General features: G+C 34.3%; 1 protein-coding gene across 1 annotated transcript in view; it reads right to left on the bottom strand.

The window, feature by feature from the left end:
- The window catches only part of Il1rapl2 (interleukin 1 receptor accessory protein like 2), a 521635-nt gene extending 504541 nt beyond the window's left edge, over positions 1 to 17094 (bottom strand). Inside the window, exons 1-3 of the mRNA XM_071606080.1 lie at positions 17062 to 17094; positions 12324 to 12339; positions 11878 to 12151 (exon numbers count right to left, since the gene is read on the bottom strand). Of these exons, the coding sequence (XP_071462181.1) occupies positions 11878 to 12151; positions 12324 to 12339; positions 17062 to 17094 (323 nt within the window). The remainder of the gene's footprint in view (positions 1 to 11877; positions 12152 to 12323; positions 12340 to 17061) is intronic.
- Between the last annotated feature and the right edge of the window lie 406 nt (positions 17095 to 17500).

The following is a 17500-nucleotide window of genomic DNA, read 5'->3' as shown; positions in this document are numbered from 1 at the left end:
GGGGATCTGACATGGTCTTTGAGACCTTGGGCAAGGATGCTTAGTGATAGAGATAGCTAAAAAGGAAGATATCTTTAAAAACAATATAGCTCTAGTGGGCAAGAAAATTGGATAAAAATTTCATGGGGACAAAGCCATGTTCCAAAACCGTGACCTCTACCTCTAGAAAAGCTGTGATGCTCCTGATGCTTCCCTTTTGAGATAACAACAAAGTGTTAAAAGGGAATATTGAAGGATTCTCTGTTGACCTTTCTCTTTCTGGTGACACATCCACACTGGAAAGTCAAACTTGACTTTCCCTGTCTCTAAAAAGTAAAAATAACTCAAACCATATTTTATTTAGAAAAAAACAATGATTTTTGGACTTTGTATCATATCATGTGAGATTGAAGTCAAGAGTTGGCCAGGGTATTTGTACAGAAATGTTACCTAGTATAGTAAGATTCCCTGAATACCTTAAAATTCAGGATTTTCTAAATGGCCTAATGATGCATCTCAAGGTCTTCAAAAAATAAGTACAAACCGAACCTAAAATCAGTAGAAGGAAAGAAATAACAAAGACCAGGATAGAAATAAATGAAATAGAGACAAAAAGAATACAAAGGTTCAATGAAACAGAGTTGTTTCTTTGAAAAGAAAACAAAATTGACAAATCGTTAGTCAAACTAAGAGAAAGAGAAAAGAAACAATGTAAAATTAGAGGTGAAGAAGGGTATATTACAACAGATAACCTCTGAAATCCATAGGATCATTAAGGGATATTTTGAAAAACTATGTCAGTAAGATGGAAAATCTAGAATAAATTTCTGGGCACAAAAGACTTGCCAAAACTGAACCAAGATGATCTATAAGTAGATAAGTAACAATGAGATTGGAATAGTAATAAAAGTCTCCCAAAGAAGCCAAGGACTGTATGGATTCACTGCTGAATTTTACTAGACTTTGAAAAGAAGAGTTAAAACCAATGCTCCCCTGTTACATAAAATAGAAAGGAAAGGTACCTTTTCAAACTCAATTTTATGAAGCCAGTATCATCCTGATAACAAATCTGGATAAGGAGACAAGAACAAAAGCAAAAAGAGAACAAGACCAATAGCCATGATGAACATTGATGCAAAAATCCTTATTAAAATTCTGAGAAATAGGGGCTGGGATTGTGGCTCAGCGGTAGAGCACTCGCCTACCATGGGCAGGACCCAAGTTCGATCCTCAGTACCACATGAACAAATAAAGGCATTGTGTTGTGTCCATCTACACCTAAAAAAATAAAAAATAAAAAATACTGAGAAATAGCACATTAAAAGATCATTCACTACCAAAAGGTAAATGGATTAAGAGCATATATTTAATACAGTATTATTTGGCCAGAAAGAATTAAATTATGTCATATGCAGCAAAATGTATAAAACTGGAGGACATGATGTTAAGCAAAATAAGCCAGACACAGAAAGATAAGTATTTCATGTTTTCTCCCATATGTGGAAATTAAGGGGGGTAAATAGACCTGAAAGCATAAGACAAGCTATTAGAGAATTGGGTGGAGAAGGGGGAAAGAGGGTAGAATGAATAAAGCACAATATGTGTGGCAATGTCACAGTGAAATGCACTAATATCTAAAATTAATATGTGCTATTATAATTAAAATGTGCTTCAAGGAAAAGTATTAAAAATTAAAATAATCAGGATTTTCTGTGACTTTTTGTCCTGCTACAAAATACTAGGGTTCCCAGCATCATTATTTGCATGCCAACTCACAAAATCACCTTTCTGCTATTTCTTTTTGTAAAACAACATATTAAAAAAGAAAGATGCATGCAAGAAAATTAAAAATCTCTGTACTGTAGTGATCTACAGGTTTTGACCAGTAAGTCAACATGCAACATATTTAAAAAGCTGTTCTGTGTATATGTATATTCACTGTGTGAGGAGGAAGCTTGGGTAGGCTTTGGAATCAGTTAAGGAGGAGGAGAGAGAAATCTCTTCCTTGAGAGTAAGGGAAAGGAATGGAAACAGAAAAGGTGGCCAAAACCCTTTCCTTGTGGGGAATTAAGGGAAAGGTAGTAAGCCGGCATATGGGTAACAAGGTTAAAAACACACAAAAAAATGTATATAATATTTCTATACCCAAATATGTACATATTGCCTTACTTCTGAAGAATATGATCTTGTCTGGAAATGATTATGTGTTGGTCAGTGCTACTCTATGTTTACTTTAATTAGATCAAGGTTGCAGGGTAGAAATTCATATCACATCCTACTTTGCTTTTCTCTGTTTCATAGCCATAGATCCAGACTATACCCATAAAATACCAACCAACTATCTTGTCAAAGTGGATCATTCTTCAGTGTGGTAAGAGTGTGATCATGGCTCCATGGGTATTCATCCCTATCCTTGAGAAAACTAGTTGCATTGCGTGCTCTGATTAACACTAATATGGTCAGCAGCATTGCTCTTCTTTAATCAGGGTGGAGTCTTAGAATGGAGTTTCCCCACTTTATACATACATTGTCTCCAAGGAAAGAACTGCTATAAAGGTGCCTTAATACCTGACACAACTTAAAGTGTACATTAGTTGTATCTTTTATCTCTTCTCAGAATTGGTCAATGTCTTAAAATATTATGCTCCAAAATATATGCAAGACCTCCATAAAGTAAGAGTTAGTTATTGTTAGGTTCACATTTAGAAAAAGGGCCTTGATAAACAGGTTCCAGCCAAACTTAACTGCCTTTTTTCCCTGTTCACAATCATATAGCCTTGCCTGTGAATATGTCTACTATCACTATCTGTTTAGATCCTCAATAACAATTAATATCAAATACCTCTGATTCTGTAAGTCAAAAGCTGTATTTACATACTCTCTACTACTACTTTATCTTTCTTATAGCATTCATTATCTTCTCTCATGTGTGAAGGGATAAAATATATTAAGTTTAATGTCTGCAGCTCCCAACCCCAGCCTCCTTGCCTTCTATACATAATCCTCTTTTTCGCTACATGGTTCCCTCCAAAACATGGTTCTTGGTATAACAGAACAGTTATGGGCACTTAGTGTGTAGAATAGGAGTGATGGCCAGAAAGAGCTGACATATTGCAATGCCAGTTTAACTAAATTATTCTCGAAAGGAGAACAAGAGCTCACAAGTAAAAACAAGTGATACAAGATGAGAAAGGGCAAAAATAGGAAAAACTTGCAGGAGATTCATTTCAAGAAGCGATTTTAGTTGGGAGTGAGAGTGAGGAGTGATAGGAGAAGTTTCTGGGCAGCTATAGGATGTAAGAGCTATATGGAGTGAAAATATCATGAGTAGATCATTTGAAGTTTTTCTGAGGGTTACAAATTGGCTCTTCTTTGGCATTTTTAAAGGGAATACAATAATTACTTAAATATTCAAACATTGAAAAGTATGTTTAGTTGCAGGATGATGTTTCCTAGGGTACAATTCTATGCTGAATCCCTTGATATCCTGTCTTTTGAGTTATGCTTGTTTGGTTATGATTTATAGACACATCCTAATTCTCCTTTTAATCTATTAGAAATTAGGAGCCCTGCCATTCATTTTTAGTTTTTTAGTACTGTTTACAAGAATGTATTCAATAAATATTTGTTTAATATATAATGGATACCTGACAGCTGAAATGATATGGGCTAAAAAACATCCCTTTAATTTAAAAACAAATAAATAAATAACTGCAATTAGTAACAAATAAGTTCTCATTCCTTTTCCACTATGAAACATTTCAACTTTAATATGAATGGAAAGAACAAAGTTTCATTTAATGAGTTCTTGAAAAACATGACAATACATTTAAGACATCTGATTAATATTCGTTTTAGCACTCTGTCATGTGCTAATTATGCTTCTTTAATTTATGTGGGTCTTATATGTTGAATGTTTTGGAGTTAATAGACCAAAACTAAGAGACAGATAAGGATATACTCCCACAGAGTTCCTCCATCTCTCTTCTTTGGTAGAAAACAATTTTTAGGCCCTTCTGTTTTTGTTTCATTTTTAAAAATTTTGTTGCTGAGGGTGGCTTTGAATTTTCCATCATCTTGCCTCAGCCTCCTGAGCTGCTAGAATTACAGGCATGTGCCACTGTGCCCTGCTAGAATTCTGTCTTTATCACAAGATGATACCATACCCTAAGGAAACTGGAGATAGAACCACATAACTTTATACAGGCAGGAATTAACATATGTAATAATACATTATTTGTTGTGATACACAAATATAGAGAGGGAAAAATGGCTCAGGTGATTTCCTCATGTAGCCTAATAGGGAGAATATCTAGAGCACGCATGAAGTGATTGGCCTATCTGTGTAGTGCCTGGAATCTATCCATACTAAGGGCTGTAAGGCAGATTATTTAGATGCAGATGCCAGTAGGTGGGTGGAAATAGTGGAAGTTCTCTCCTGGTTGCTTCATTTTTTCAGTGAAATGGGAAGCAATGGGTTGGAGATGATGAAGATTTGAAGAGAGAAGGCAATGTAAACTACTTATCTGGGCAGATGGGAGGCTGAATGGACTAAGAATATACAATAAGGCTGCCTGGTAGCATTAAGGATTCATTTGAAGTTCATGTATTTAAAGTGAAATCAGTCATTGTTATTACATATTTCCTTCAGTAAGGTTCAGCTGCAAGAATGAAGGCACAGCATAGAGGGACAGTGGGTTTAACAATATTATGATTTTCACAAGCAAGTAAGATGAAGGGAGAATGGTTCAAGAGCACCAAAGGAGTGATTATAATGGTGGATCACTATATACTAGGTGGACCTCTTAATTTTAAGCCCTATAGATATAGGCTCGATAATTAGTGGGATAAATAGATGATCAGAGATTGAATCTAGAAAGAATGGGCTAGAAAAAGTAGACAGTGGTGGCAAGGGAATAAAAGGTGTGAAATGAGATTGTGAATGGGACAGCTATAACCTCCAACACTGCAAACTGTTTCAAGTGGTCTGCCATATTCATTGCACTACCTTCTTGGCCCTTAAAAAGATTTTGACTTTGCAACACATATAGGTTACAACCTTAATTCTATTAATAATAACTATAACTCTGAAATTCACTGTATTTTATATAATGATCAAGGAATAAAAAGTGTATAGAATACCTGTGTTAGCTAGTTCACCAATAACTATTTGAAATCAATTTTTATTTTATGGTCATAAAATATAATCCATTAATTCTTTAATCCTACTAATTGATTAAACCGTAAACATCTACTTCTTTCCAATAAACAAATTGAAAAGAGTTGAAATTGTATTAGCAATATATAACAGAATAGTTATATCCCCCTCTACATATGCACACAAACACACACACACACACACACACACACACACACATATATATATATATATATATATATACACATATATACAAAATTCACTGTTAATGAAATGAAAGCAAAATCACAACTTCTTTGATATGTTGTTACATATAATTTTATAAACAAATTTTATAAATAAATTTTTATCAAAATTTGGAGATTGAAAAACAATTTTGTCAGTTTAGATCTGTGCTCTTTTATGCATAATTGCTACCAAAAATAATGAAATCAGGGACTTATGCTTATAACAGAAAATAGAGAGAAAAACAATGAATTGCATTTCATTTTAGCCTATAAATAGACCAAAGAAGGCATTCGTTACTATCTTAAGACCCTGCTACACAATGTTGATCTTTTCTGGGGTCAATTAATTCTATAAGATCCAGGCTTTCATTTTTTCCAAGAGACTATCGGCTTTCCTGGAAATTGCTACCCAGGCAACTGACTTCTTGACAGTTAACTTTTCAAGGATCGATAGTTAAGATGGATTTGAATTATAAGAAATGTTTAATGTCCTTTGAAATCTCTTGGTATCCATTGTGGAGAGTAAGATCAGGAGGGTAGAAAGTGATAAGAACTATTTCCTAGTGTTTGGGGTAGACTAGGATAATGGCTTTTCTTTTTAAAAGATATCAGTTTCCCTACAATATGGCATAAAGGGAATCCTGCAGTATAAATTCAACAGAATCTTTTTTGACTGAAATATAAAAATTGCTGATATATGTTACATAGGCATTTATAGATCAGGATGATTTAAGAGCAAAAATCAGGGAAAATAACACTTTTAATTTATTTCTTCTCTTTTATTATGGGATATTTCAAAAATATACCAAAATTAAAAGGACAATATAGGGGCTGGGGTTGTGCTCAGTGGTAGAGCACTTGCCTAGCATGTGTGAGGTACCGGGTTCGATTCTCAGCACTGCATATAAATTAATAAAATAAAGGCCCATTGACAACTAGAAAATATTTAACAAAAAAGAAAAAAATTTATAACGAACCCTCAGTTGTCCATTATACAGATTCAAAACTTAGCAGTACACTACATTTATTGTTTAAACTATTCCTATCCCTTCAACTTTCTTGGTGATGGTTTCCTGGAGGAATAATCATTTAAGAATGACATGATAATTCATATTTGAATAATTAAAGCAAATGTCATGACTCTGGGCAGGACAAATATGGTAAGGAACTCTTTGGAAAAAGTTTGTGAAGCTTTCAGATTTGGGGAAACTAGCTTATTTCAATGATTATTAAAGAACAAAAACAATTGAATTATGTTCTCATTTAATAAAGAGATTTCTTGTTTTGTTTACATCCTTGTAGAAATAAATGCTCAAAAAGAATTTGAACCTCTAACTAGTTCTTTGTACTTGGTCATATTTATCCTCAAATATGCAGGTTTCTCTATTATTTTTTTCAATATCCATGAATTTAACTCAGGATTATAATATTACTATATTTGTCTTCATCCACAGTTTAGACACCCTTATTGAGAAAATGATTGTGTGGGTTTTGTCAGATAAGATTAGTATATCATTATTCTATTATATGCCTTCTTTGAAAAGATTTGGGTATGGAGGTAGGAAAATAGGAATTTTTGGATTGGCACTGCATCTCAAAATATGACTTTATCTTCCAATAATCATTTATTCCTAATCTATTAGCATGATGATAAATTCAAATAATTGCTCTTGAGACAGGTTAAATAAAAATTTTAAAGTAATTAGTTACTGAACTATCACAAACAGTAACCTTACTATGACTTAAATAGGTGAAGAATATTAATAATATTTCATATCTGTATTTCAAACACAATGAAATAAATAGAATAATTTCTAATAAGGTTAAGAAAACTCATTTGTGGTTAAATTGAAGTATCAAATTAGGAATTTTAGGTGAATATCAACACTGTCAATTTAAGAACCTTTTTCAACTATAAATGTCACTCAACAATTATATAAAATCACCTATATGGAGGTAATTTATCACTTGGCACATACTTGAAGTCAGTGGCTACTACTAGATCAGAAATGTTTGTTATTCACAGAAAAAAATGATAGTTACTTCATCTATGTATATTAAAATTAAATTTCTATGTCTTTGAGTTGACAAGAATGGTTGCTTCCTTTATATTTTCTTTGTGTTTCATTATTATTTTATTGAACATTACTGTTCTAGTTGTTAAAATTCTTGATTATCATTTCATGTTGGATGATTGATAGATGGAAAACACTACTGTACTTTTGTTTTGGAAATGGGGTCTTACTATATTGCTCAGACTGGCCTCAAACTCCTGGGCTCAAGTGATCCTCCTGCCTCAGCCCCTCAAATATCTGGAACTACAGATGCGTAACACTAAGCCTGACACATTGCACATTTGTGTACATTCTTTTATTGTGCTAACAGACTAGATTATTCTGATACATTCTTTGGATTAATTTTTCTATATTCACAAGCTTATCTTTCTGCATGATATTTAAATCATTTACCCAAATTCCAAGTTCTTTAAGTATAATTAATTGACTACAATTAATTTAAGACTTTAATCTGTCAAATGTGTAAGATTCTTTTTAATTATAATTATTAAGTTTTAGTAATTGTACAAATTAATAGGTTTCACTGTAACTGTGGCATTTCCATACATGGCTATATTGAGCTTTGATCATGTCCACCCTCCCATCTCCTACCCCTTTGCCCCAGATCTCCTTCCTGATTCCTAATCATCCCCTTTTCAGGTCATCTTTCTTGTTGTTTTGGTTGCTTCTTTTAGAACAGTGGTTTTCAAATTTTGCTTCTCTTTAACAAAAATACATATGATAGATAATATTCAAAAGTTCCACGCAACACAATCAATTCCAATTGTTCCCTAAGGCCTTCTGCATAAAAAAAGAAGGTACCAGTTATACTTGAATCAAAGCCTGTGCTCAATAGAATGACATCCCTTTCTCTTTTACTGACTTATATGTGAATTGAGAACCACTAACTCCGATTTGATCTACAATAGATATAAACAATTTGAATCTGATGTGTACTTGAAAGAGGGCCATGTATAGGAAAGCACTTCCAGGATATTGGGAAGTTTCATTACTCTCAGAGTATTCCATCACCATCTGTGAACTTGTGCATGAAATTGTGCAATATTTCATTTAAAAGCAAACAAATTTTCAGCTGATAGGACTTAGAAGCACCAAAACCCTAGAAGAAATGAGTACACCTAACACCTGAATCTTGATTTCTAGTGCTATTCTTTATTAAAGTGAATCAGGCAGGGCTCTTGGGAAAATGGATAATTCTCTAATTCTCAGCCTGAGGCAGGAAATACACAAAATAAGCTGGAAACACTTTTTGGTAATGTAAGAAAATGCTGCAAAAAAAAAAAAAAAAAAAGCAAAATAGCTGGTTGCAGTGGCACACGCCTGTTATCCCTGCTACTTGAGATGCTAAAGCAGGAGGATCACAAGTTTGAGACAAGCCTGGGAAACTTAGTGAGACCCTCTCTCAAAATTTTAAAAACTAATAAAAATTAAAAGAGCTGGGAATATAGGTCAGTAATTCAGCACCCCTGGGTTCATTCATAAGTACTACAAAAAATAAAAGTAAGCAAAACAATCCCAAATTGATGGGGTTATAACAAAGGAACAAAAAAGCCAATGAAAGAATTCCCAATGGGCAAATTTGAGAGATTTGGAGCAAGAAAATAAAATAGAATTGCATTATAATCCAATGCATTATATAAATATCCATGAGTCCATACTAATAAAACTAAATGATTGAATAAATAAATAAATACAGAAGAAAAGACAAATCTCCCCATGCAAAAGAGTTATAGATAATTCTTGTAGATATTCCACCCTGAAAGAGGTAGAACACAACTCCCCACCCTCAACTGTAAACTGTGAAATAATGACTTTCTTCCAAAGACTACAGTATGGAAAGAAAGGCAAAATCAGCAACTTTACAGTGAAAAAAGGCAAATGCTATCTCAAGCCGGGTGATCAAGGTTAACATCAACAGTAATAAGTCATATTGATCCATTCCACCTTTGATACAATGTGTTGAGAATGGTATTTTATGTTTACAGACTTCCTCTGCAAAACACATTATCCCAGTCTAACCATGAGGAAAACACCAGACATATTTCAACTAAAACACATCTGACTGATACACCTCAAACATTCAAGGTTATCAAAAACAAGGGAAGTCTGATGAATTGCCACAGACAAAAAGAGCTTAAAGGAGACATGACAACTACATGGAATGAGGTATTACAGATGAGATCCTGAAACAGAAAGGGATATTAAGGAAAGACTCAGGAAATACAAAGAAAGTATTTACTGTTGAACAGTATACCACTATTACATTTGTTCATTGGTTCATTAGTTGTAATAAATATATCATAGGCAATGTGAGATACTAATAAGAGTGAAAAATATACAGAAACTGTACTTTCATTGAAATAATTCTGTAAATCAAATTACTCTAAAGCTTAAAAGTACATTTAAAAATAAATAGGGAATTTTTGTTATAGCACTTTTATACACATAAAAATCTGTAAACAAAGTGTATATTCTTCAATTGGAAAATTAATATTTCAGTTGTGGTATTATAAAATATTAAGCAACACAGAATATTATACACTAAAAAAAAGAGTGAGTGAGCTCTCAAATGACTTGGAGAGATTACTACTAAGTTTATTTTACTAAGAAAATAAAATGCCGAGAAATATATAATCCTGCTTTTATTTTGTAAAACAATGAGGAGAATCTCCATGTAAAATATTTGTGTAGTTTTTTAAAAAGTAAGGAAAATGCATGTAATGTCCACACTAAGTTGTTATCATTGCTAGGAGTAGGAGAGTGGTTTAGAGGGGGGAGGGAAAAAGAGGAGAGGTATCTAGACTGAGGACATAAGTAGGGCAGAGGAAGTAAGCAATAATTAGTTAATTGACTCATTATAAACCTGTGCATACTGAGTTAATGCTTTGCAAATAAACATTAAATTTGTGAAAACAACAAACAAAAGCAATAGAGGTAGGTGGAGAGAAAGGGATCTTTTTGATTGGCAGATTGTGCAGTGAGGATGGAGGATATAAAGGGTGTGACTGAAATATAGAGGGTGTGACTGAAATATAGAAGATGGAGGATATAGAGGGTGTGACTGAAATTCAGCTATAGTGACTGAAACTGTATTTTCTAGGGTGGTGTTACACCCTAGAAAAAGAGTAACACCACCCTAGAAAATACAGTTTCAGTCACTATAGCTGAATTACACCTACTTCTCAATTTTGCCAGGAGCTGCACACTAAGGGTGTGATGAAAATAATTGATGCTTCTGCCAAAATCCTGGGGATTTTTTCTACCTCAAACAGACACTGAACTTACCATTTGTTCTTCCAACATTCCCCTCCCTACATTAAAGTGATTCTTAAGGCATCAAGAAGGTTCTCAATTTTATACACCACCTTGTTCTCCTGCCCTTTAGAACAATGAGACCTCACCAGGCAGTTCCAAGTGTTTTTGATGAAGAAGTGACATAGCTTTGGCATCAAAGTCCACAGGAGACAAAAATAGGGTCTGTATTTTCAAAAGTTAAAATCAAATAGTAGAGTTCAGATCCCTGTTGAGCAAGATCAGAGACTCTCAAAACGGCAAAATTGAAAGGTGATTTAAAGGTCATCTCAGCTATCTACTTCAATACCTAATCCAGTCTCTATATGAGATGCTAGATCCTAGATTCTAGTACTGGGATAGAGAGGGGGAAGGGAAGACATATTGTACAATCCCTAAAGATAAAACAGATTGCTTTTCACTGTAAACTTCTTGCAAGCAAGAATTTTGTCTGTGAAATCTTCCCAGTATAGCACCTAGAAACTCAGGTTGGCTGTGTGTTTACAGAGATCTGTGCTGAATATTTAGACACAGTAGAAACAAACTCACATTGAAAATTCTACAAAGGATATTAACAGTAGCTCTTTTGCTAAGAGGCCTCCTAGCAGCATTGGAGTTATTTTCCATCAACAAGGAAAGAGAGACCTTGGCCTAAAAATACTTAACATCATTTTCATGGCCAGCTATCAAGATCATTGAGCCAATTGGCTCTATGGAAAAGTAATTACTCATATAAGACCCTGGGGCAGGGGTGGAGTTGGAAAAGAAAAGAGTCACACAATTTTCTATATTAAATAAGCACACACAGTACTTTATGATAATTTGATATAAATTTGCTGCATATTTTCAATAGGTAATTAGAATTGAATTTACTGAAGTACTCCATGTCCTGTAAGCTATTTTTAAATTTTTTTTAGTTGGACACAATACCTTTATTTTATTTATTTTTATGTGGTACTGAGGATCCAACCCAGCATCTCACACATGCTAGGCGAGCACTCTACCACTGAGCTACAACCCCAGCCCCATCCTGTAAGCTTTTAAGAACATATCCACCATATACTGTGAGGTACATCTGCGTATACTCCAGTCCTAATCAAAAGACTATCAGCCACATGATTGAGTAATATTTTCACATGATACTTACCTTAAAACACAAGTGTAAAATCCACTGTCTTGTGCCTCAGCTGAGTGAAACCATATTGAATCTTCTTCTTTGCTCATCCTGACCTCTGAAAAGATGATGGGCTCTTCCAAATCACCTTTGTTTTTGTACCACATAAGCCTGAGCCCAGTGCTTTGGGCCATGCTGTAGTTGATACGAATGTAACTGTAGAAAAGGGCACATTTCACTCGAACTGGTTCACCTGCCAAAGCCATGTATGTCTTGAGATCCACTGACCAGTCAATGCAGCCATCCACTGAAATGAAAACCAGATGAGTCATGAGATTCAGTGTGCATGTTTGGTAATAATGATAAGAGCAACCATCATTGCCATCATGTACTGAGAACTTTCTATGAACCAGGTACTGAGTCAAGTTCTTTACATAGATTACTTTATTAAACCTTCTCAGTGACCCTATGAGATAGACCAGTATCTTTCTTAGACTATATCAAATAGGACCCTGCTCTAGCTCTGTACCTCTAGGTGTTTTTTGTTTTTTTTTTCCCAATCAACTGTAGCAACCTTCAACTTGGTAATCAAGATCCTCCTAGGAGTTCTAGGACTCATACAAACAAGGTTGTTCTGAGATCTCCCAGCCAGATCCCAATTCCAGCAGAGTGTCTGGGCAACTGAATTGCTCCTACTAGCTATTGAGTATTTCCTTTGCAGAGCCATGTGAAATTGGGCTGCTAGAATAGCAGTGATGTATTGCTTTTAGGTGACTCAAATAATTTATTATGCAAGAGTCACACAAAGCAAATATTTCCAAGAGGTTCCAGCACAGTCTAGGAACAGGACTGAGATAACAGTGGCATTCTTATTTTACTGATGAGGACACTGAGACTCAAATAAATTAAATGACCTTACCCAAGGTCACACAGCTACTAAATGGTGGAAAACCCATCTCTGATTGCAGGGACTATATTCTTAACTAGTGTATACTGCCTATGCCTATAACCGTAATGAGAACCAATTTGTTATTTAGCTGACTTTGAGATAGTAATGTTGGGGTTAGAAGGAGTGGGCACCTAAAGTGATTATTTGCTATCAAATGCATGTCATTTTTCTATGGTATGAAGTATTAATAGTAGATATTTAACCACAGGTCAATTTCTCTTTATACCCTTAGGTTTCCCTTGCTGCTTAGCTGGTGTGTACTCATGGGAATATATTAGATTAATGCCAGCTTTAATCAAATAATATTAGGTGGGTAAATCTACCTTTAAAGAAAGTCATATATAGAAAATTTGCTCTTTACCAGAAAGGCTAGAAATGAGACACTGCAGTTAATTTAATATGGTAGTCAATATAATTAGCATAGATATTCTTCCTCTGATTGCTTATTTTTGAAGAATTTCATCAAATTATGCTACATCCTTTTATATTACTTGATTACTGTTTATAAATTAATCATTTCATAAAATGTATAAACACTGCCATTTTAAAATTACAAGTTTTGCTTATAATTTTGTGAACTGATCGGCTTCCCTTTTTAGATGTTGAGAACTTAGTAACCCAATGTGTTTAACTTTGTCACCTCAGTTGACAGGAAGTTGAGAGCTAAATGTAATGCCCAAGTGTAATAACCATCATACCTCAGGATTTCACTTTCTGTATGTGAAGGGTTATTGAACCAGGGTTCAAGAACTTCCAGGAGAAAGATACATGAATAGACTTCAGGTTGTTGGCAAAATAATTGTCTATTTGCAAAGGTATACCATTTTGAGGAACTTTTCTATAGCCTAAGAATTTTTTTGAATTCCATAGTTTCTGATCTTTTTTTCTGACTTGATTTTTCTCTTCGCTGCTGCAAATGTGCTTTTTATTATAAGTTGCCGGAATTGTTAATATAATATGTGAAGTATTCATTAGAAGTAAATACTAGATTCAAAACACTCATATTAAACTTATACTGAAGGGTATATAAAACTTCTTTGAGTATTCAGAAGTACCAAATTCATCACTATGGATTTTATGTCCACTGTTTACTGTTAAAGCCAAGAAGATATAGATTTGACTAAATATATACTGATAATTGGCTATCTCTTGGGGTCCTTTTTATTCTCCCCTTGGTTTTGGCTTGTTTACCTATGATTTGTCAATCTTATCACTCATGAACAGAGAGGGAAATTTGAATTAATTAAACTTTGGGGGGTTAAAGTAAATTACTGAAAACATATCTCTAGATGCAATTTTAATATTTATTTTATCATTTTGAAATGAATTTTGTCTTATTCCTTCTTATGGATTACCATGAAACTGTTCACATGCATTTAAATAACTCAGAGGACAATGGTGGAATTTTTTTTTAGGAAATGTAACTTTTTCATAGATGGATTTTAAAAGTTGATTAGTGGAAACAAAGAAAACATGGAGACAATAAAAAAGAGAGCCATGTTCTATTTCTCATTCTCTATAAACCCTAAGATGCACAGTAATTGTTTTTGAATCAATAAATTAGACTTGGAAAAATAGCTTATACCTCTATAGTTATTTATTTGATAGAAAAAAAATCTTCTTGAATTTTTTTCATTTGCTCCCTAAATTCCTTTAATTCCTTCTTCTGAACTGTTACATCTGAACTATCTACACTTTTACAATGTTAACAAACCAGTTTGGCCCATAAGTGATGAGACATTATTGGTATTGAAAATAATCAAAAGGGTATATAAAACTTCTGCTACTGAGTTACAACAATTATGCTCAACAAGAGTTTGAAGCATTTAACTGCTCTTACAATTAGCTTTTTCATATAGACCTTGAGAATACACTGAGAATTCATTTTCTTTTAAGTAGCATCTAAGCAACATGCATTTGATTTAATAGATTTATACCTTCTTTTTTTCTTCTGTTACCTTGTCTTAGGTATCAGAGAGGGTGTACTTGGAGAACACAAACCAGTAATGGGGAACATGACTTCTAAATGTTATCCCCTTTATTATTTTTTCTTTCTTAGTATTTACAGTACAAGGTTATGCCATAGGTATTTAGAGAGACTGAGAGGGTTTTTCCCATTAAATAGTTAAAGGATATGATATCAAGGATCTATGAAGGCCCATATATAAGCAAATATTTTGCCATACTAAATTTCCACTAGTAGAATTCCATTTCTGTGAGCTAACTTTCTAGCTAAAGAATATTAGATCCCTAGTAGATTCTAAAGAAGTGATATGATCTATTTATTTTGTATTGCTATTCTTAGCAATCTAACTAAGTAGCAAGAATGGATGTAATAAGATAGAGTACACTTATTTTCAGATTTGGGACTACTGAAGCAACTAAGAAATATAAACTGAGTTGAGAGGCCTGAAAAGTCAGGTAAAAAGCCAGCATAAAGAGCTTGAACATTTGGGTTTAACCAGGATGATCTGAAAGAGATCAGAGGGTCACAAAAAAAGTAAAGAAGAGGTAAAAGGTCACATACAACTGAATTTACCAAGTGCCATCACAAGTCACAAAACCATGTCACATTTCTTTCTTTTTTTATTGGTTGGTTATGTTTAATTTCTAATGACAGTAAAATCCATTTTGACATAATTATAAAAAGCATGGAATATAATACCTCAGTATCTCTCCTTCCCCTCCTCTGCCCCACCACCAACTTCCTTCCCTTTACTGATATTTCTACTATTTACCCATATATTTTTAAAAATTAATTTCTTATGGATGTGTAAGGTCAGATCCACTGTGGTATAGTCATATATGTACATATGAAAATTTTGTCCTTCCATTGTCTTTCCTTTTCCTATCCTTCACCTTTCCCTTCATTCCCCTTTGTCTAATCTCTGAACTTCTATTCTTCTCCCCTCACCTTTATTGTGGGTTAGCTTCCATATATCAGAGAAAACATCCAGCCTTTGGTTTTTTGGTATTGGCATATTGCATTTAGCATGATAGTTTCCAGATCCATCTGTTTACGGGAAAATGTTATAAAGTTATTCTTGTTTATGGCTGAGTAATACTCCATTGTGTTATATACCACATTTTCTTTACCCATTCATGTGTTGAAGGGCACCTACGATGGCTCCATGGCTTAGCTACTGTGAATAATTGTGCTATAAACATTGAATAATTGTGCTATAAACATTGATGTGTCTGCGTCACTGTAGTATGCTGATTTTAAGTCATTTGGGTATAAATCAAGGAGTGGAATAATAGAGTCAAGTGGTGGTTTCATTCCTAGTTTTTTTAGGGATATCCATACTGCTTTCCAGAGTGGTTGCACCAATTTGCAGTCCCATCAGCAATGTATAGTACATCTTTTTCCCCACATCCTCATCAACATTTATTGTTACTTGTATTCTCGATAATGAGGAGCTTGTCACACTTTCAGAGCCTTTTGCCTGTGGACTCTCCATATCTGTGTGGCAAATAGCTGAATGAAAAGATTTGTGATACTGCTTATGAAGGTGAAGGCTATGGCAAGGACGGTGACATAATGGAACTGAGCAGTGCACAGAAGAAGCCCAATGGTGAGCTTGACCTCAGCAGCACCGGCCTCCAACCAACAGAGCCATTCAACCCTATTCTGTTCACAGCTTCAGTGGCAGCAGGCCCCCAACAGGGCTCCTGAGAAAAGTGTTTTCGAGATAGATTTTCTTCTCCCCCAGGTGATTTAATAAGTGATTCTCACTGATCTGCTACATGTGTAAACAGAATCACTATAGGATAGGGGAGTTTTCCACACAAAAGGTGAAAGTCTGAGGCTTTGCCCCCCCACACACACACACAAATGGTGAAATTCTGTAGAAGCATCCTACAGAACAAACACATTGAAAATACAAGTGCTTGAATACTTCCCCTCTGCTTAATAATCACTCAGTACAGTTACAAATATTACTGTTCTACCATTAAAAAAATACCTCCAGGGCTGAGGGTATAACTCAGTGGTAGAGCACTTACTTGGCTAACATATGCAAGGTCCTGGGCTGGTGACACGCACTGCAAATAAAATTGCATACAATTTCAGTGTGGCTACTGAAGTCTAACTAACCCATATAAAAATAATATCTCCTAGATAATGCTAAGTGAAGTTAGCTAATCCCCCAAAAACAAATGCCGAATGTTTTCTCTGATATAAGGAGGCTGATTCATAGGGAGGGGGAGCACAGGAGGAATAGACAAATTCTAGATAGGGCAGAGGGGTGGGAGGGGAAGGGACCTACCTGCAGCAAGGATGGTGGAATGTGATGATTCATTACTATCCAAAGAACATGTTTGAAGACATGAATTGGTGTGAATATAGTTTATATACAACCAGATAAAAAATAAAAATAAAATTCACTCACACACAAACAAAAGTTACACATCTGACATTCAGTTTCCCTATTCTTCCTAATTTGTACGCTGAGCTCTTAAAACTCTAAATATTTGTCTTAGTTCTAAGACTTTTGTTCAAGTCTGTCAGAGATTCTGCTGTGCAACCCAGAGTCCCAGGTTCAAAATAAATTGTGCTGGTGTGCTTGGAAAAAAAATCTTCTATTTCTACATTTTTCATTATCTGTTCACTCTTTAATCTATGCATAACAATTCAAGTATTTAAAAGAAGAGTTGTGTTTCTTTTTTTCTTTTTAAAAAATATTTATTTTTTTTAGTTGTAGTTGG

Source organism: Marmota flaviventris, chromosome X (genome assembly GCF_047511675.1).
Source record: "Marmota flaviventris isolate mMarFla1 chromosome X, mMarFla1.hap1, whole genome shotgun sequence".
In the NCBI taxonomy this organism is placed as follows: Eukaryota; Metazoa; Chordata; class Mammalia; order Rodentia; family Sciuridae; genus Marmota; species Marmota flaviventris.
This window is presented reverse-complemented; position numbering and strand designations above follow the sequence as displayed.